The sequence below is a fragment of the Lissotriton vulgaris genome, chromosome 12, assembly GCF_964263255.1.
Source record: "Lissotriton vulgaris chromosome 12, aLisVul1.2, whole genome shotgun sequence".
Taxonomy (NCBI): domain Eukaryota; kingdom Metazoa; phylum Chordata; class Amphibia; order Caudata; family Salamandridae; genus Lissotriton; species Lissotriton vulgaris.
In genome coordinates, this window is record NC_141700.1 from 572044188 (window position 1) to 572064556 (window position 20369).

The following is a 20369-nucleotide window of genomic DNA, read 5'->3' on the forward strand; positions in this document are numbered from 1 at the left end:
GATAAGGCCACAACCAGGGGCCACTGGGCAAACAGTAAGTTCAGTGAAGAGTGGCATGGGTACACATCATGCAAACCTACCCAAAATATAATAAAACCAGGTCTTGAAATGTGTTCCTTCCGTCTAACCAAAGCATACAAAAGTATTGCAGGTAGTCTTGTTTGTCTTTTTTTTTTAAACAAGTAAAGAGTCGCAGTGACAGATTGCACTAAACAAATTCAAATTCTCTGGACCTAGAGTGTTTCAGGCCAGCCCCAGATGACTAGATTCTAACCTCTTCTGTCTACATTTGTTTTCCCTAAAATCAGCTTGGAAATGCAAAGCTCAAAAATGAATCCAAGTGTTGACATAGGAAATACTTTCTTGGCTTGTTTTGCAAAATAACAAAAACATGTTTGTGTTTACATGTATAATTGCCTATGTTTTACTGTGCCTGACAAAGAATGTTAAAAAAAAACCAGTACAAGTGTCTGAAAGCAGAAGGACACCGACAAGCAAGACTAGCAAATCCAATAGATTTCTCACCTTTCACATTGGGCTACAGAACTAGTGGATTTGATATTGTTTGTTCTGGTCCCGATATTGTATTGTATTTTTGAAATGGGATTCTCCCTATTTAAATTATGCAATGCACTTCTATTACTCATTACAGTATTACACTATTTACGCTTTGCAATTTATTACATTAACTTCTGGTTCAAAGTCAAAACTTGTCAGTTAAGGTTTACCTTGAATTGTTTACTTTAATTGTCCAATTAAGATTGCATTATTTTTATAACTTCTATAGCAAGACACTGAGGGATTGAGGTGAAAGAGAACCGCACTCTCCAACAATGATATTGTGGGATGGTCGAAAAATATTGACAATGGTGCAACGAACCATGGAGTGCATCCCCCCTCTACTCCAATATGGACAACTTCCCAAACACAAATTGCAAATAATAGTTCGGCACTCACAATTCGTAATCTATTGTGTATAATGCAAGAATTTCAGCCATACCAAGAACTTTGTTTTCAAGTAAGCACTTTTGCAGTTATGAATTTTTACATGCAAGTAAATCGTTCACTGCAATGAGTCTTTACACAGCAATGCCTCCCTATGGGAGAAAAGGCAATTGCTGCATACAGGTATTTGCGATCGGTTTCAGGGGATCTTTTTTGGGACTTAGAGTCGTAGCGGGCCAAGGTCCAAAGTACCACCAGCTATTACTTGTTACCTGCCATGTGGCATATGGATGCAGAGGCGCTGGTCGGGATGGGAGTTTTGGGGACAGGTCTGGGAGTTCCCAACGGTCCTGGGACAAGGTGACATAGCCAGTTTGTGGGTACCCAGGCTGTGGCGCAGAGTGGCATGGTCGGCTGTGCTCTGTGCATCCTAGGGCCTTGCAGTGGTTGGTTTTCGTGGTTAAGGGGGCAAAATAAGGACAACTGTCCCACTCTGGAAGTGGGTCTCTGTGGAGCGGACATACCTCGACGGTTGCTCGGTCTTAGTGCAAGTGGGGGCAAGTGGGGGTGGGGATGTCCGGATTGGACTCTCACGGATGCTGTTTTCTGCAACGGGTCCGGTACCCTGGGTATGGGTCTTGTGTAGCTCTGATTGATCCTGGTGCCCTCTCACTGGGTGGGGGGACCTGTCTGATGTTCAGGAGCACAGGGTCCTCTTCCTGGGAGGCTGCTGCATCAGGCTGGCCTGGAAGCAGCAACCTAGTTGACTGAACTTTGCGTTTTGGTGCCTGCGGACTGCAGGGGAGTAGCTCTTCTACTCCAAGGGATGTGATTATGCAATTTGCAAAGGCTGGCAGTCCCGGTGCTCTTGGAAGCTGGTCAGCTGCAGAACAAGTCACTAGTTACGACTGTCGAGACTTGGTGCAGGACCCAGGGTTTGGTGCCAAAAGTCCACAGCAGTCTTCAGTTCTTGCATTTCTCGTGGCTCTTCTTGATCCGTCAAATCTTAGTTTCTAGTGTCAGGGGTGCTACCTAAATACTCAATTTATGGGTGGTACGGGCAATGACAGATAGTAGCCAATGGGCTACTTACCTTTAAGGAGACTACATCCTCTATGAGTCCACTTACTGTGGGAAGTGAGCATAACCCTGACCTAGAGAGCTTAATTCCACCAAAACAGAGATAGTGGAATTCTAAAAGTCGTGTACATTTCAGGTAGCCCACCTAAGGGGTGGTACTAGCCCGAGAGGTGAACATGCCTCCTGACTAGCTAATGTTCTTACATGTCCTAGTGATAAATGGGACCGCAGCAAGGGATGGCATTTACCCTGCCTTGGGAAGCCTTGGGTCGCATATCAAAGGCGGCAGAGTCCTTTGAAGCCTTCTGCCTTGATATGTGATTATTTGGCCATCCTGCTTGGAGGAGGGGACAACACCTCCGGCCGGAGCAGGCACTGTTTCTGCCGTCAGAGCCCAGAACCTCACCTGCAGGGGGTCAGAGACCTGTCTGTGGTGGCATGCACACAGGTAGTCGGTAGGGTTTCAGGGGGCACCGCTAAGGTGCCCTCTGGGTGCACGCATACAATAAATTCATTACTGGAATCAGTGTGGGCTTATTCATCTGAGGTGTTTGATACCAAACATCTCTAGTTTCAGTGACGCCCTCATGTAACTGGGAAACTTGTAAACACAAGTGTCCAGCACATGTACTCAAAATGGCTTCCCTGTCCACTTGCAATATTGACTTAGAGATCACAGGGGCATTTCTGCTTATGCAGATATGTCCACATTTGTAGTAAGGTGCACCCTTTCTTAGGGCTGTAAGGCCTTCAGTAGGGGTGGCTTACCTATACTGCATGTCGTGTCTGCAGGCATAGCACACAGGAGGTGTGCCATGTCGTGTCCTCCCTTTCCTCTGCACCATGGCACGCAGCCTGTAATGGCAGTCTACAAGTTGGTGCTGAGGGGTGTCTTAGGGTGGCTCAAGACATTCTGGAGCCCTTAGAGACCATCTTTAGCCTGCTTGCCCTAGGGACAAAGGGTACCATTTACTAGGGGCTTACAAGGGGTGCTAACGGTATTGCCAACTGGAGGAACAATTGTACAGTTGTAGGGAAAGAGATCTGGCACTGGGGACCTGGATAGCACGAATCCAGTGCACTTCGGTCAAAATTGTATCAGATACCAGGCAAAAATCGGGGGTGACCATGTCAAAAAGTGGCACTTGTCTACAGTAGTTAACGAGGCAAGCACGTCACCAGGGCAAAACATGAGACAAGAGAAACACATGCATCCCATACTGCCCTCAGTCCTCCCGTGGCCACGGCACAACACGGGAGGTTTGGGGACATCCCCCTCGCCACTATTTGCATGGCAGGGGCAATACTGCTGGTCAGGAGAGGTGCAGGACTTGGAGCAGGGCAGCAGAGCACGCCAAAGCTCATATAAAGGCGACATGTTGCATACATCAGGGCAGGCACAGTCTGCGCAACCTGTGAACCATGCGGACCAGCAAAGGGCCAAGGCACAGAAAGGAGCAAAGCAGGACGCCCAGGGCCAGGCAGACCTATCAGTAGCATGGAAAGGCAGCACCACAATGGGCAGGGGAAATTGCAAGCCGGCCAATGAATAAATTAGGCCTTCCCTGAGGGGATCCACTTATATAAGCATAATAGACTAGGCTGGCAAGCTTGATTCCTTTGGCCGTGAAGGAGCGAATATAGTGCAAGGAGTTTATATACATATACTTTCGCTGCTGGAGGCCAAACAGGCAGGCCTGCACCAGGTGCAGCAGGACAAAAAAAGAAGAGGACAGGAGAGAGAGGCGCATGCCCAAGCTAGAGTGGTCAACTGAAAATTGGTTGCGTGTATTCCGCATTTTGGCTTGCGGGTTTGTTGAAACGTTGTCACACGCTGCAGCGGCTTTGTTCTTGTACGAGCAGAAGGTGCATGGCGTGCATTGAAAGTACTAGGAGGATGCATGGTTAAAGTATGATGAGGGCTTGAGAGCAAAAATACAGACATGGCTTGTCATAGATTGGGACCATCAGGACTTAGCTGGGTTCGCTGAGCATATGATCACTGCGTGAGAGGGAGTAGAGACACATGAGCAGTCCTTCCGTTCATATGGGAGCAAGCGGAGGACAGAGTGATACCATCAGGGCAGCAAAGGGAGGCAGTATATGGGTAGCAAGCAGGCACGGTTACAGCCCGCAGCATGTTGGAAGTTTGAAAAGGGCAAGTGCAAATGGGGTGCGGCTTGTAAATTGAAGCACACTTGCAGCAGTTGCAGGGGGAACCACCTGGCCAGCAAATGAAGGGGAGTAATGAGAAGAAGGTTCCCTTCAAAAATTAACAGCGAGTCAAAGAAGGGGGACTCAGGGTGCAAGGTCTAGCACCCACCCCAATTCAATGCCAAACTCTGATAAAGTTACTCAACCCTTACCATAAGAAAGACGATGCACACTTGCTAGCGAAAGGTTTCAGGAATGGCTTTCGCCTACCTTACGTGGGGCAGATGTAAGGGAGACTTTGCAACAATCAATCAGTCACAGACAATTCCGAATGAGCTAGAAGGTAGGTGGCCAAGGAGTTAGAGGTGGGCCGCGTGGCTGGCCCATTCGAGAAACCACTCCTAAAAGACTTTATAGTATCCCCACTGGGGGTAGTTCCCAAAACAGGAGCCGCGCCAGTTCTGGCTCATCCACCATCTGTCCTACACGAGTGTCAAGAAAATGGCAGATTAGACCAGGAGAGGTGCTCAGGACTATACACCACCTTGGATGAGGCAACTGATCTGTTAAGGGCAATGAGTAAGGGAGCCCTGATGACAAAGGTAGATATAGAGTCTGCCTTCCGCCTCCTCCCTGTTCATCCAGATAGTCACTATCTCCTGGGTTTCCAATTGGGTGGCGCTTTAAAAATGTTAAATGTCAGCCCACAGGATGTGTAATCCCATGTGTACTTTGAGGGGTTTAGCTCATTCTTGGAATGGGAACTACGGGAAAGGTGCCCAGAGAAGGGGAAACTACCCTTATCTGTACGACTTCCTTCTTGTGGGCTCACCAGACACTGAGCAATGCAGGGTAATGGTGGAGCAATTCTAAGCACTGGCAGAGCAACTCAGGGTCCCGCTAGCACAGGAGAAAGCGGAAGGCCCACCACACGTCTGACATTTCTAGGGATAGAGCTGGAAACAAAAGAAGGGTTAAGCAGGCTCTGAAACAAAAAAGCAGCAGACATAAAGGTAAGATATCAAAGGTCTAATGGACAGGAAAAATGAAACACTCAAAGAAATACAATAGTGGTTGTGGAAGCTCAACTTTGCTGCCAGTGTTATCCCAGCGGGCACATATTCATGCGCGGCTGGCCTGGCTAACAAAGGGCATCACACGAAAGCATCATAGGGCCAGGCTAGCCGTGAGGGTCAAGTGGGTCTTGCAGCATTGGCAGAGCTTCCTTAGCAAGTTAAACGGAACCCTGGTGGGAACCCTGGGTGATGGCAGAGCAGCTGAGCCTTTACACAGATGCGGTAGATAGCGAGGGCTTCCTTCCCATTTGGGAGGGGGGATATGGTGCACCAAGTAGCCCAAGAGGTGGCACAAGACTGGCCTGACAAAAAACGTGGCACTGCTGGAGTAATCCCCATAGTGGTGGCATGTACACTGTGGAGAGAGCGTCTGGCAAATAGGTGACACTACGGTCAGACAACTACACGGTGGTTCAAGCGATAAACCTAGGGGAGGCACACTTCTCAAGAGTGCTAGGGCAGCTCCAGTGGGATGCCAGCTAAACAGCAACATTGCATTTAAAGCTACATGTTTGGGATGGGACAACGCAATCGTTGATGATCTCTCTCGCTTAAAGTGGGTGAAGTTCTGCCAATTGGCACCGTGGGGGGATGACAGCACTACCAGCAGACATATGGACACAGTGAAGCTGACCTAGTACACTCATTGACTGGGTCCTGGCCCTGAAACCCACAGCCAACTATCGTGAGGGCTTGGAATGTTTCAGGCGGGCGACGGGGGAGGAGAGGGGGCACATAAACCTGCACCAGCAACAAGGTAGAAGGGTTTGTTATACAATGGGCCTCTGAACAGGTCAAGTCCAGAGCTCGAGCTCAGTCAAATCTGAGCACGTAGCATACCACGCGAAACTGTACAGGGGAGTGGACCCAATAAACAAATTTTACTGCCATGCAGCAATAAAGGGCTGGGACTGCATGTAACCAAGAACAAAAAAATAATGACATTTGGGACACCAGACTACCAATTGGTTTTGAGAGGCTGAAGCCGATCTTAAGGAACCTACTGGGAATATATAGATGGCCAAAGGAGACGCACTTGTTCAGGTCAGAGTTTGTCCTGGTGTTCTTTTGGGAGTTTGAAGGAAAATGGGCCAATTAGTTGTGTGGCAAGCACAAGTAATGGGTCCGCATTTGTCCACCACTGGGAACCAAACACCCCATTGTAGCACTTGACTGTTATAGGGTAGTGTTGCAGAGCAGTCCAAAGCTTACTTAAGGGAGGTGGTGTGGGCTAGTAATCTCCATTCAGTGATACACAATAATAACACTCAAGAAATGATTGCCCACTCTGTGCTTTTTCTTTTGAAAAAAGCACATTACACACACACACACACACACTACTCAAAACTATGCAGCAATTTACAAATATCCATAAAATGATGCAAATGCTTTTTGATGACCATGCGTAATCATTTGTACCCCGCCCGAAGGGAGGTCTAGATCAACACATTACATGGCAGAGCATTTACTTGTATTAGAAATGCAATAATGTAATATGACTGAATGAGCACACACTTAATATGGGCGAAAAAGCAGGTTTACTTGGCATATATGTGGTTGTCAGCGTCACTATTCCCTTAAAGAATTCAAAGAGAATATGTCTAGGCATGTATAGGTGACTTGTCTCATCAGTTACTTTTAGCCTGAAATACACACTTTCAACATAGCCTCTGAAGGCAGCAGAATTATAATCACAGCATTTAAGAGATTATATTTCTCACCCCAGAGGGTGTTTACAGAATTAACACTTTCAACAATAATATAAATCAAATACTGCATTCTTACACATAGCCCCTAAAGGACATCACTTTGGTAAATACACATGTGTATTTACCACCTTTCACCCCTATAGGGTGTCTCAACATTAAAAAAATCAAATTAAAGTTTTTCAGGCCACAACTGGTTGCAACCGTAACATTTTCCCCAGAGGGCACACTTTTCCCCAGCAATAAAACAAAAGTTCCAACCTTGAGAAACTTGAAAACACTTCAGGGGTTATCTTTGTAATGTCACAGACAACTCATTGGGAGGTCTTTGTAACTGCTCCGGGAGAGGGGGGGGGGGAGCGGGGGGGGGGGGGGGGGGGGGGAGAAGAGTCTGCACTGCACTGCTCCTGCAACTCCCCCATAGCTTCTTTACTCCTTTGGTGGTGACCCCGCTCTCCTGGGGCCACCACAAAGCCAAAATGATGGATTGGTGTAAGAAAATGCAACTAGGCCCCCGCAGGGGATTATGGGGTGCTCCTTGCGCTGGCCGCGTATCTTTAAGCAGTGGCGCTCCTGCTGTGCTGGATAGAGCTGCGTCATTTTCCTGTGGGCGTTTCTTTTTCTTTGCATGGACTTGCTTCTGTGTCTTGGGGTGCCCTTTCCCACCCAGGCACCCTGCATACATTTATGTATGGGGGAGAGCAGCTCGGGGAGCAGGCCTCGAAAAATCATTAACATTTTACTAGATCTGCAGGTCTAGTGACTTAAATAATCTACTCAACCTATTTGTAATGCTCTTGACCCATAAACTGGTTTCCAATGTTGTGATCGTGGGCAAATAATGAAGAAAATGGCAGGTCTATAAATTAAATTATCACATACGAGAGCTTATTCAAATGTGCGAGCTCAGGATGGCTGTGTACACAAAACTCTTGTCTGATTTAATAGACTAAACTTCTTTTCATATATATAGGATACACAAGTCCGCTGACTTGCCACTAACAGCATTCCCATCAGGGCGGGGGCAGGATTGTTTCTCAAGTCATGTTTAAAAACTATCACTTTTAATAAATACATACCTAAAGCATGAAGTGGTAGCACACAGTCATTTGTAATCAGCAGATTTTACATTGAAATGCCCACAAACGTTCCCACTGACATGCGGCTTTGAAGATAAAACTATATACTGTACAAACAATAATGTTTGGAAATAGAGTTTCTGCAAATATCTGTCATTTGCATATCACCAAGTAAAATGTTCTGGTTTATTTTGCTTTTATTTAACTCTTTATTTGCATCACACTTCTTAATTACAAAAGAATGTGCTTTTGTAATTCCTGATATATTTTGAAATATTTGTAATATTAATGTACAGGGTATTTATTTAAATCTTATGTGTTAGAGAAAAATAACTGACATCTTCAGACAGCTCACTTGACAAAATCCTCTAACTCTGGTAAGAGAGAAAAATAAACCTAATATTCCCAGTAGCAGTTAGGCAAAAGACCAACTGACATTTGATCTCTTTCCTTGAACAGACCGCAAACGTATCAAGATAACAACAAGGTTTAATGGCACCTTTATTGCTCATTCGCTTTCTGAATGAACAGAACACCCGTTCCTTTCCAGCCTAAGTTTACTGGGACTCGTAGGTGATAAAAGTAGCTCAACCTGATAAAGTTTTACTTGCAATCGCTAGTGGGCGAGCAGATTCTGAGGCCTGAGGAGCCCACCCCTGGCGGCTCTTGCCGGCTCCCCACAAGGCCAGCACACTCAAGTGCAACAGCAGGAACGCCTCTCTTCTGGTCTGCCCGCTCCTGCGGGCAGACACGTGCTGGACAGGCAGACACATGGGGGGGGGGCTCTGCAGCACTATCCCCTCTTCTTCTCCTCCTCTCCAGGGTCCCCGATTGGGGTTCTGGGCCCACCTTGGTCTTTGCAGGGAGCGCAATGTCGCTCTCCAGCTTTTCTTCAGTGTTGAGCCTAGAGATGGGGTCCTGGGCAGACCTTGGTCTTCACTCTCCCCTCCTCAATCTTCCTCTCGCCGGGGCCCAGGGATGTGGTTCTGGGCCCCGTGCAGCTTGGTGGGGGCGCAACGGCGCACCGCATCTTTATTTCCTCACTAAGGCCCAGGGATGGGGTCCTGAGCCCCTTCTTCCCATTACAAGAGAGCGCAGCAACGCTACTTCAATAATTTCCTTCTCAGGGCAAAGGGATGGGGTCCTGGGCCCCATGCTCATCCTGGCAGGCAAAGTGCGACGGCGCTTCCCACTTTTCTTTGGCTCCGGCAGCCTCTGGACCCTGGTCCACCCCAAAGGCACAGCGGAGGTCGGCAACAGCGCTCCAAGCGATTCGTCGCAGACTACAGACAGAAAGGCGGTCACCTGCTTCACAAAGGCATTTCCCTGTCCACGTTGGGCCAATTGCAATGCTTTTAGTTTCGTTTTGCTCCTGGTGGCTGGCCCTAGCCACTTGGAACACTTTATTCTGCCAAACTTTACAGGGACCTGATTTCACTAGTTCCCCGAGCCAGCCTTTTGCTTAGGTTTCTCTGGGCCTCCTACTCCTTGAGCCCAGAGCCCAGTCTTTCACCCAACTGGCCCTCAGGGAGAGTAAGGGGACCAGCTAGCCTGGTCCTCGGGAGTACCCCCCCTGGACCTGGGGTCAAAGTCAAAGTCCTGGGGCCTGGAGGCAGTCAGGGGGTTCCCCCTTCCAACTGTCCATGGCGGCTGCCTTCCTGTCCAGTGTCCAGCAGAAAAGCACAACCAAGAGAGCTCTCTCACCTGTGCAGGACCTTTAAAGTGGGGATGTCCAGCAAGGCCGTGCCTCTGGCCTATACTGATGTGCCACATCATCTCTCCGCCCCTGTTCCAACCGCCCTGCACATGCTCACGGTAGAGCTCAAGATGGCATCACCAAGGAGTCCCTTGCCACATGGGCTTGTGGGGTCTCGGCTCCACCCCTTGCGGACATCACTGCCAGGGTCTTCTCCCAGCAAATCTTTAAAAGGAGCCCCCATTGGTTTGGCTCAAGAGGTAAGGTCCTTTGTTGAGAGGCCTGGAGCAGGCCTTCTTCCTGGCTCAGAATGGCTACTGGCTGATTGATGCAGAGCAGTCCACGCCACCCGTTCCTTCTGAGGACCTGACCTAAACAAGGGTAAATGCTCCCTTTGTGGGGTGAGGCCTTTGTCCTGGCTGCTGGAGAGAAAAGTAATTAACCCAGCAGAGTGACAAAAGGCAGAGAAATAGGACATTCGTGGATGACCCAAAAGCTGTACAGATATGCTTTTGGACTCAACAGAATTGTTCCTTTTACACAGGTTTCAATGTCCGTTGGTGAATCTCTGGAGTCCCTACCGCAAAGAGAATAGGAGTGTCAGGGACTGTCCGGGACTATGTGGGGAACACAGTCAGGGACTTGGGCAAGGACTGGGAAGTGGGTAGAAAACATACACAGAAAGAGGAGTACAGCGCTGCCCAGGATCATACAGGGAGTTAGAGGAGAAAAAGGGATCCGAAGGGGAAGCCTGTACAAGTGAACAAGATGGGTAAGACTCGGAAGAAAGGGCACTCACAAGGCAATTTAGCATTCAGACTAACTACACCCAGGACAGACGTGCAAGACATATATATAATACAGCATTAACAATAAAGGGGAGTGCGGGGTAAAGCACTCGGGAGCTCCACACGGTAAGACTGAAGCTCAGTAAGTTTCTCACCCACAATTGCTGTTACAGATACTGACTGCAAATACCCACATATAGGATATGCATGCAACGGCAGGGTCTGTGGAGCTTATACCTAAGGTGATGTTAAAAATGCAACTCAAAGACAATACTCACAGTGAACAAGAAACACCACCTAGGTAGTCAGCTGTGTCAACGGATCCTGGCGATCAAACAGGAACACGCAAGACCGTAACAGCAAGGGGGTAGAGCTAAACAGAAGCACAATAGACAAGGAGCTAGCAAGGAGGAGTGCTTAACAGGAAAGGAAGGAAATCACAGGGCACATGTGGCAGAAAGCAGGTAACAAACATACAAGGTAAAAGAAGTAAGACAGCAGAATAGAAAGACAGCAAACTAGAACTGGAACCAAGGAAATGGGAAGAAAGGCAGGGACTGGAAAGGGATATACAGAAGGGGAGGCTACATGGGTATACTAGAATAGTGCAGGTTAAGGAATCAAGAAAAAGTAGCATAGCAGGCAGTGCTGGGGCAAGAACAAGAAGTGAGCTAAGGCTCAGGAGTCAAGGCAGCACTGCAGACAGTGCCTGTTCAGGAACAGGGAACTACCAAAGCTTCAGGAGTCAAGGTAGCACTGCAGGCAATGCTAGTTCAGGAAACAGGACATAGCTACCGCTCAGGAGTCAAGGAGTCAAGAGAGCACTGCAAGCAGTGCTAATCAGGAACAAGAAATAGCTGAAGCCCAGGAACAAAGAATAGCTATAGCTCAGGAACTCATGAAACAAGAGCACTGCAAGCAGTGCTAATTCAGGTACAAGGAATAGCTATAGCTCAGGAACCCAGGAAACAAGGTAGCACTGCAAGCAGTGCTAATTCAGGAGAAGAGAAACTGCTGCATTTCAGGAACAAGGAATACTAAGGCTCGGGGGTCAAGGTAGCACTGCAGGCAGCGCTAAATCAGGAACAAGGAAAACAGAAGCAGGTCAGGAACCAGGCATAACGAAAGCTCAGGAAACAAGAATAGCAAAAGCTCAGGGAGCACTGGAAACAAGGATTGGTCTCACCGGTAAACAGCTACAATGACCAACCCTGGCCTGAAGGGAGCGGGGGTTTAAAAGAGCTCACAGTAATCATATGCATCAGGTGTGAGCAGGTTAGCAGCAGCCAGCCAAAGGTGAGCTGAATTCCTCCACCCATCCTTGGCCTGCAGGGGTGGAGACAAAGCAGTGAACAGGGAATTCTGGGTAATGGAGTTTCAGGCAGGAGTAGGCTGGCTTCATGTATAAGCAGGCTGGCTTTCACAAAACCCGGCATGGATTGGGAATGGATGTCAATTCCCAATAAGTGTCCAAATGCCTGGAAGTAAGGATATGCATACAGGTGAGTGTCCGGAGGCATATTAGAACACTGGAAAGCCCCACAATTCGGCCCCCTGGTGGTGGGCACGAGAGCACGGGGAGCGAATTGTGACATGGAGCTACGCCCTAAGGTTGCCTTCCCATAGGAGTACAATGGAGTGTCCCAACAGTCAACAGTAATGCACACTGACTATCCCTTACATGTGTACACCTATAAAGTCTATTTCAGGTCACTACCCAACTCTGCATAATCCCTTCTGCACCTTCCTACCTGTGCGCAGTTCTTGGGAAGTGCACAACAGGAGTCTTCTACGTGCAGCCCTTTCACATGTGTACATGCATATGCACACATGTTCATGTGTAACCAGCGAGGTGTCTCTTACCCTGGCTGCATCGCAGTGGCTTATGTTAAGAGGCAGACACTGGCGGGAAACACGTGCAGTCCATTTTACCATGAATTTACCGTGGGTGAGTTACAAGTTAGGAGGCTACCCCCCCCCCCCCAAAAAAAAACAGGTGATCAAAAAGCAAAAGGAGGAGGAGTTCAAAAACAGGCCAAGTAGGGAAAGGAAGCACACAAGGCTGGAGTGTCTCGCAGCAAGTGAGAAGTGCCTGGTATGCATGAACCATAGCTACATGCAGGTCAGGGTGGTAGCCAACCCCCATTCATACACAAGGATGGCAGCTACATCAGCAGGTTCCAATTTACAGTGCTACTGCACCAGACCCTGGCGAAGCAAGGCTATACACCGGCACACTTTAGATCACACTTATTTAGCATCGGGCAGCCACAACGGCACATGGCATATAAAGGGATCAGGTGCACAAAGAGGTGGAAATCCTCAGCATTTAAGTCATACTTCATGTCTGTTGCAAGCGAACACTGGGCTACTTCCGGTTTGAACTCGGACACGGATGTACTACAGGCAGAAGCGTACTCGCTACAAGATCTATTGTGGCTCACTAACAGGACATGGGAGCAATTACTGATATAATTTTACGGTGAAAGGAGTTTACAAGGTTTTGCCATACTCGGCTCCCATTCTCAAGAATTTTAGAGGGATATCACTACTTTTGAATACAAGACTTTCGGCGGCGCATCTCAGCCCTTAGATCCCACAAGTTTTGTATTTGAATACATGCCTACGGTATATGCAACGTACTCAGCTTGCCTTTTAAACTTGGAAGGATACACCCCATGAATGGGTTACCAACACCGACACAAGACACGCCGCAAAGTGACGCAGAGTTAATTTAGATTATCTGGACTACTTGAGCCACCAGGTTGGAATTATAACCTGTTTTGAGGTCTATGATACAACTTGCTCCATTACAGCCCTGAAGAAGTCAACGGTTTAATACCCAATTGACGAAACATGTGTCGGCTGGTCTGCGGAGTAAAATTCTATTAAAGACAAACACTCCAAAAGGACCTCATTTCTTTATATCTTTCATTAACAATCAATTTGTTGTACTGTATTTTACATGTATGTGTGTGCATAGGACATGTTGTTGTACAGGGCTACTCTCTCACCACAGGAGAAGTAGAAAAAGGAACAGTGTGGATAGTAGGACACTTGTGCATCTCGAGGGCGCAGTGGTGGGCTGGAGCCTAGAAGCTGCATGGCGGAATGTGGCTGTGCAACATCAAGGTTATATGGCTGAGCAAACCAGGCATGAGATGGGCCCAGCTACTCCCTGGGGTGCAGGATGCGCAACGGTGCACGGGAATCCCGCCCACAATGATAATTCACCTAGGGGGCAACGATCTCGTGGCATTAGGGCGAAAGGCCCTGTTGGAGGCCATCTAAGCGGACCGGATGACTTTATCGCGGTAAAGAGATTCAGGTGGAAATTGAACATAACAATGAGCAAGTTCTGCAAGGGCATGGGATGGAAATTTGTGAGACATGGCCTCATCAACCGGAGGATGCCTGGCTATTACGCAGACAATAAGGTTCATCTGTCTAGCATGGAGATAGACATGTTCCTCCTGAATATCATGGGGGCTTTGAAACTTCTGGGTTTCTCCTAGTATTGGGGTAAGTTGTCAGAGGTCAGTAAACCACCACAAGCAAGGCAGGGAGATACAAGTGTTAACAATAAATATCTTCTCACAGGACATAAAAGGACAAATGCCAGAACAAGGTCCTTGGGATGCTTCACAGCAGGGACACTTGATGGCAAACAAAAGGGGTAAGAAATGGTCAGTGCTGGGTAAACACGACACTTGCAGCCCAGGCATGGCCACAGGGCCACGAACGCCAGCCAGTTGGTAGCAAGGGAAGACTCAACTCGCTGTGCCAAGTAATCAACAGAAGGAGAACTGTCACTGCACCTGACAAACAATGATTTATCACAGCCAAAAAGAGCCATATGTTTTTAAGGATGAAGCATTGCAGGTTATGTGAGTTATGGTTATTAAATATGCAATAAAGATAGACTGTACACTGCAGTACCAGTTATGAACCTAATGCTTTACTTTTAAAATGCAGGCAAAGCAGAGAGATGAGCACATTAATGACCAATGCCATTGTGATAAATTATATACCAGCTTATGATGTGAATAAACTGCGCCCGTTCTAACACCACAAAGGTCTTGGTGTCCATGACTGATGGGAAAAGTGAATGGCGGGAGGGTCAATGGGTTACTTGATCAGCGGGGGGGGGGTCTCACCAGACCTGGAGGCGCAGTCAATCCTAGAGGGATGGTGGCTAACCCCCCCCCCCCATCTCACCGTGGGCAGCACTATGAGTGCCCGGCAGCAGGAGGGTGAGAAAAAAGGGTGCCAAAAATGAGTGGTCAGTGGAGGTAAAACAAGTTATGGTTTAATGACCCAATCCGGGCAACAGGGGAATGGCAGCAGGTACGGTAGATAGGTGACCGGGTGAGGCGACCAGCATCATTGTCAACGCAGGAGAAGAGCTGATCCCACCCACCCATACCAGATAAACATGGGCATCACAGCTGCTAAAAGGCAAGGAGCTACAAGGGTTAACAATAAATATCTTGTCACAAGGACATAAAAGGACATTAGCCCAAACAAGGTCCTTGGGATGCCTCACGGTATGGACACTTGAGGGAAAACAAAAGGGGTAAGAAATGGTCAGTGCTGTGTGGACACATCACTTGCAGCCCAGGCATGGCCACAGAGCCACGAACTCCAGACAGTCTGTAGCAAGGGAAGCCTCAAAGCTGCGACCCGCTGTACTAAGTAATAGAAAGAAGGAGCACTGTCACTGCAGCTGACAAAATAATTTATGACAGTCACTAAAGAGATGTATGATTTTTAACCTCTTGTCCGCTGATGACGAGCCCCGCTCGTCATGAGGCACAGTGGAGCTGGGCTAATCATAACAGCCGCGCGGCGAATTCCACGCCTGTGCGGACGTTCTACGGGAGTGGGAGGAGTCATGACGCACAGCCCCTCCCCCCTCCCGTGGTTAAGGGGTTACATTTGAAATAAAGATAGGCCTGCACACTGTAGGACCAGTTATGAACCTAATGCTTTACTTTACTAAAATGCAAGATAAGCAGAGTGCTGAGCTGAGAATTTTCGCACTGTGCAGGCGATTTGAATAGTGGGCGGGATTCAAGACGGCCCTGGGCCGTCCTCCGCACACACCCATCATGACGCATGATGGCTGGGGGACGTCCCAAGCATGCAAGGGGTTAATGACCAATGTCATTGTGATGAATTACATACCAGCGTATGATGTGTATAAACTGCGGCTGTTCTAACACTACAAAGGTCTTTGTGTCTATGATTGATGGGAAAAGTGAACAGCAAGATGACCTTTGGGTTGTTAACGCAGCTGGGGGGGGGGGTTGTGCTGCAGTCCATTTTAGTGTGGTAGTGGGAGTGACCATCACACGGGGTGCACAGTCACGCTGTTTGTTACTGAGATCAGCGTCTCTCATCTCAAGTTTCTAGTGTGTATCTTTGACATTGTAGGGTCTTCCTTTGCCTAATATTCTGAAACAGTGATTTCTATCCTTCATACCGTTTAGATCTCCAGCTATCTTAAACTCTGATGCCATCTTTATCATCGACTGTTCTAGCATGTGGGAGGAGGCATTGCACAACATATTCACATTTCCTCTGAAACATGGACTTCTCTACCTTACCTAAAGCTTCAGTCGGTGGCTGGACACAAATCCTTAGAAATTTTGTAACACAATTTGGGGCGTTGGTCTGCCAAGAGTGTGGAAAGTTGTTTGTCAGCGTGACGAGAAAGATTCAAACTTAGCATTTAGCTGCTATCAGAGTCTGCAGCTAGGACAGTTGATAAAGGGTCAAGGAAATATTAACAGCTGACATGGTTAAACCTCTGGACAGTCTCCACTTTTTAGGACGCTCCTACTCTCTGCAGATGCAGGTAACCTTAAATTCAATGGCATTGTATCAACAGTGAGAAGCACTAGCTCAGTGCAAATGCATCTGGAAAAAAAGTGGCACTTCTAGCACGTCACATGGCACCAAGAAGGGTAATTTCGAATGTTTAGCTCTACAGGGTATTTTCTGCATGGTTTAGTCGCAATGAACTCTCCCACATAGTATGGAATGTCAGAAATAATAGCACTTGAACCATGATGTCACACATAAGCAATCTGAAACTTGACAGCTATGGTGGTTGACAACCCGATCCCAGATTCTGCAACGACGGAGAGAGCGCTATGGTCCCATGTGATGTGCACCACCGTAGCTCATTCTTGTCTTTGCACGTTGGGTTTTTAAGCTTTTGCTTACAATATCAAAATGAAAACCTACAAATTCCAGAATGCAAAACGATGGTGGCTGAAAAGGAAGGACTGGCTGATGGAGTTAAACCTTACACGTTACCATTTGGCAGTTATGAGCTGCGTACGACAATCTATAAACTCACCCCCACCATCTGCAGCACTATTTATTAGGTGGGGGCATTCATGACAGCTGACAAACATCCCTCTCACTAGGGAAACAACACTGGCTGCAGTGAGACAACGGATTTATCCCAAACGTCGCTTCGGTTATAGATACCCACATCCCCCTTTCTGGCAGCCCTGACTTTCTCCACCCCGTTGCTTTCACCTGCTGTGCTGCAATTGGGGCTTCGGACGCACCCCCTGGAGCAGTCCTGAAGGTGCCCGCAACTTCCACAGGCCCCTGAGCGCCGCCATCTTGGCTTTAGAGCCCGCCCACTTCTGCACAGCTCTTACGGTACCTTGGTGTCGCACAGCCTGACAGTTTTGGAGCCACGGAGGACATATTGGTGAAGGAACGAGTCGCAGGGTAGAGTACTAGAACACTCACCTTTTCTAATCTCGCCTACAAGACGACGCCGTCTTTGATGTGTAAATATAATGTCGATACGTACGACATGCAGTTGGTGTTATTAAAGAAAGAAAGGAAAATACTGAGAAAACGCCTTCTTGTCGTCATTCATGAAGATGCGATTAACTCTATTATTCGCCTATGAATGAGAGCTTAGAGTCGCAGAAACTGAAAACTAGCGAGAGTCCACACAAAAACATCTATGTTATACATAATCCCCGATTCGATCGGGAGGCTCTCTATTTTTGAAGCCAACAATGGCTTTATTTTAGGCGTCTTCTGCCTAAGATTACTCCAGCTTCAGCATAAGCCAATGGGAAAAATACGGCCCCACCTTGATTTCTTTTTCAAATCCCCTACTTCATAGTTTGAAAATGTTGGTGTGTAGTTCCAGACAACTTTACAGAGCGATATACACCCAGACACATTTACGAGCAACTTCTGCAACCAATGTTTTATTTTTGATTTGTGCTACTTGTAGTCCTGATTTCGTAATTGCATACATGTCATCACTTGGAAACAAAAAAGAAGGAGGTTTAGGGGAAAATGATACAGATGATTTATTTTCCCATTGTAATGTGTAACTTATATTGAAATGGTACGATTTCAGACCCGGGAAAGTTAAATTAAGGCATATGTGGCAACATTTTAAATTGGAAAGTGAAAGATGTGAGAAAGAAAATTATTGGAGGAATGCATTTTCCAAATTAGGATATATTGAAGTACATAGCTGCCAAGTTTTGAGATAGTTTATGTGTTACATTCCGCATTTGCCATGATTTTATGTGTGACACTTCATTGACTGAGTGACACTTTATCGTATGTAGAGTCATGTCACGGAGTACTAAGAGATTATTTGTGTCAATAACGCCCTTTTCTAATATGTAATGGTCTACAAGGGCTTTGAAAGAGCTGCGCCAACATTAAACACACATGATGCTTACATTGACATGCCAGAGCTTCAGGAAACAATGGCTTGGATCCAATGGGCAATTATCAGGCAGACCAAAGCTGCAGCATGGAGCATGTCACCAGTACTACAGCCGCCTCTATGCTCTTTACTCCTGCATCTGAGTCTGGTGATAGACAGAGGTGGGGAGTATAGTGACACTTTGAAGCAGCATTGCTAAACAGCTGGCTACTGGCACAACAGACAGAGAAAACCAGACATCATAAAGTGGAGATTCACTAGTGATATTTCATCCACCAAGCTATCTCTATGGTGAAAGTAATTCCACTTATGAATTCTTTTCTAAATTGACCACTTTTCTTATGAGTCGAAAACGTCTTTCCATCTACTCCTGAACCAACCTAGTGAATCACAGGTCAAAGCACCAGAGACCCTGACCATCCTTTTGTTGTTTTTACTTACTAGAAGATTTCTAGCACACTCCTATTTCTTTCCAGTTGTCATTCACTCCTACCTTTCTCCCCTCGCATTCCTCATATCTCCATTTTTGCTTTCCACCCCCTTATCTGGCTTGCTTCCCCATCTCACTCATCCATTAATTCACATTCTCATCCCATCTCAATTAGTAGTCCTTTCCCTCTACTCTTTATGTATGTATTTTCTCATGCCTTCATCCTCTCCCTCTCATCTTTTACCCTTTACCCTTGTATCCTCACCCTGTCTCACTTTAATAGCTCAAGTTCTCTATCTCGTCCTTCCAAACTCCTCTAGCTTTCCTGTGTTCTCTTGTTCATATTACTCCTCGCTCCTCCTTTAGACCTTATATCTTACCCTGGCACCTTTACCTCTATCTTCATGATGCCCTATTCATTCCCACATATGGTGTAGTGCTGCTGTTTTACATACTGTGAAAAGCTCTCTGTTATACACTGTTTAGATGGAAACTGTCCCCTTATAATATGCGACATTATCAGCTAGTTCTAGATTTTTGACCAACATCACATTGCACTCTTAGATTTGTAGTTTTACTTTTCTTTTTTTAATTAATAATTTGAATTTAAATGCACCAGTGTTCAAAGTGATGCTGGGTAAAAGTTCACGATTTAAGACTAGCAGAACTGGGAGTGAAGCATGACAGAAGCACATGGCTGCAACTTGTTATTGTGGTTGGTCCACTGAGCACCTGTCTTGTCAACACTGTGTTTCTGCAGACGCCGTGATCGTCCCACATGCTGAAAGTTACAGGTCAATTGTCATCTCTGATGGCATAACCATAGTCACACAACCTGCACTGAACCTTTTTTTGTAGCAGATTTGAGTATCTGGTGGTCTTAAGCTGAAAATAGTTGCACAGCATCTCATTTAAGCACTGGTATTTCTAAAACTAGAATGGTGCTTTTATGTTCACCATCAAGTTTAGCACAGACTATGACCCACTTGCTTTGTGTTACTACAGAGTTAATGATAGGATTCTACAATATACTTTGGATACTTGGCAGCAGGGTGGTCCAGGCATTGGTTTGTTGTTAACCTTCCAATTAGTTTCCCCAATCGTCCTTCTTGCCACCAATGACGGCTCAGCTCTATTGTCAGGACTAACTTTGCCTCCTTCGAAGCACCGCTCCTCCCATCGCTGAGTGATAGTCACAAGATGCTATTCTCCACACAGAGAGCAGCTGGATTTGTCAGGTCACTGAGCACCAGAGGAGGCCGATTGTGCTGCACAATCCTAAATGTGATTGAAACTTCCTCTGCCAAGAAAAAAACACAATTTCTCCACAGCTAAGCCAAGCAGCACACACACATGGTCTGACATCATTGCACCATCCCCCAACCAGCGCAACGGAAGGAAGAGATATTAGCTAATTTTACCAATCTTGAGAGTCAGTGCTGTCGTTTAGGCCGCAAAATGCTGCAACAACAAATGATGGATGGAATGCTGAATAAATCAAACATTTACCCCCAGTCTAGAGATCTGGGTGAAATCCATCATTCTTTTTACTCTCTACGCCGCCCCAGTTTGGACCCAGGCATATGCCAATCAGTCTTGACCTTGCTCCTCATGGGAAGAGCCCAGATCGAACTGCCAAGCCAGGTCCTACCTGGACTGGAAACAAGCATCCTGTGACCTGCGAAACCC

At 47.0% G+C, this 20369-nt stretch overlaps 1 protein-coding gene across 1 annotated transcript in view; it reads right to left on the reverse strand.

Annotated features, from left to right (window-relative positions):
* Window positions 1–17231, reverse strand: part of NDUFS2 (NADH:ubiquinone oxidoreductase core subunit S2) — a 102548-nt gene extending 85317 nt beyond the window's left edge. Inside the window, exon 1 of the mRNA XM_086945431.1 lies at window positions 17077–17231. Coding sequence (XP_086801557.1) covers window positions 17077–17165 — 89 coding nt within the window. The 5' untranslated portion in view covers window positions 17166–17231. The remainder of the gene's footprint in view (window positions 1–17076) is intronic.
* Window positions 17232–20369: the final 3138 nt, after the last annotated feature.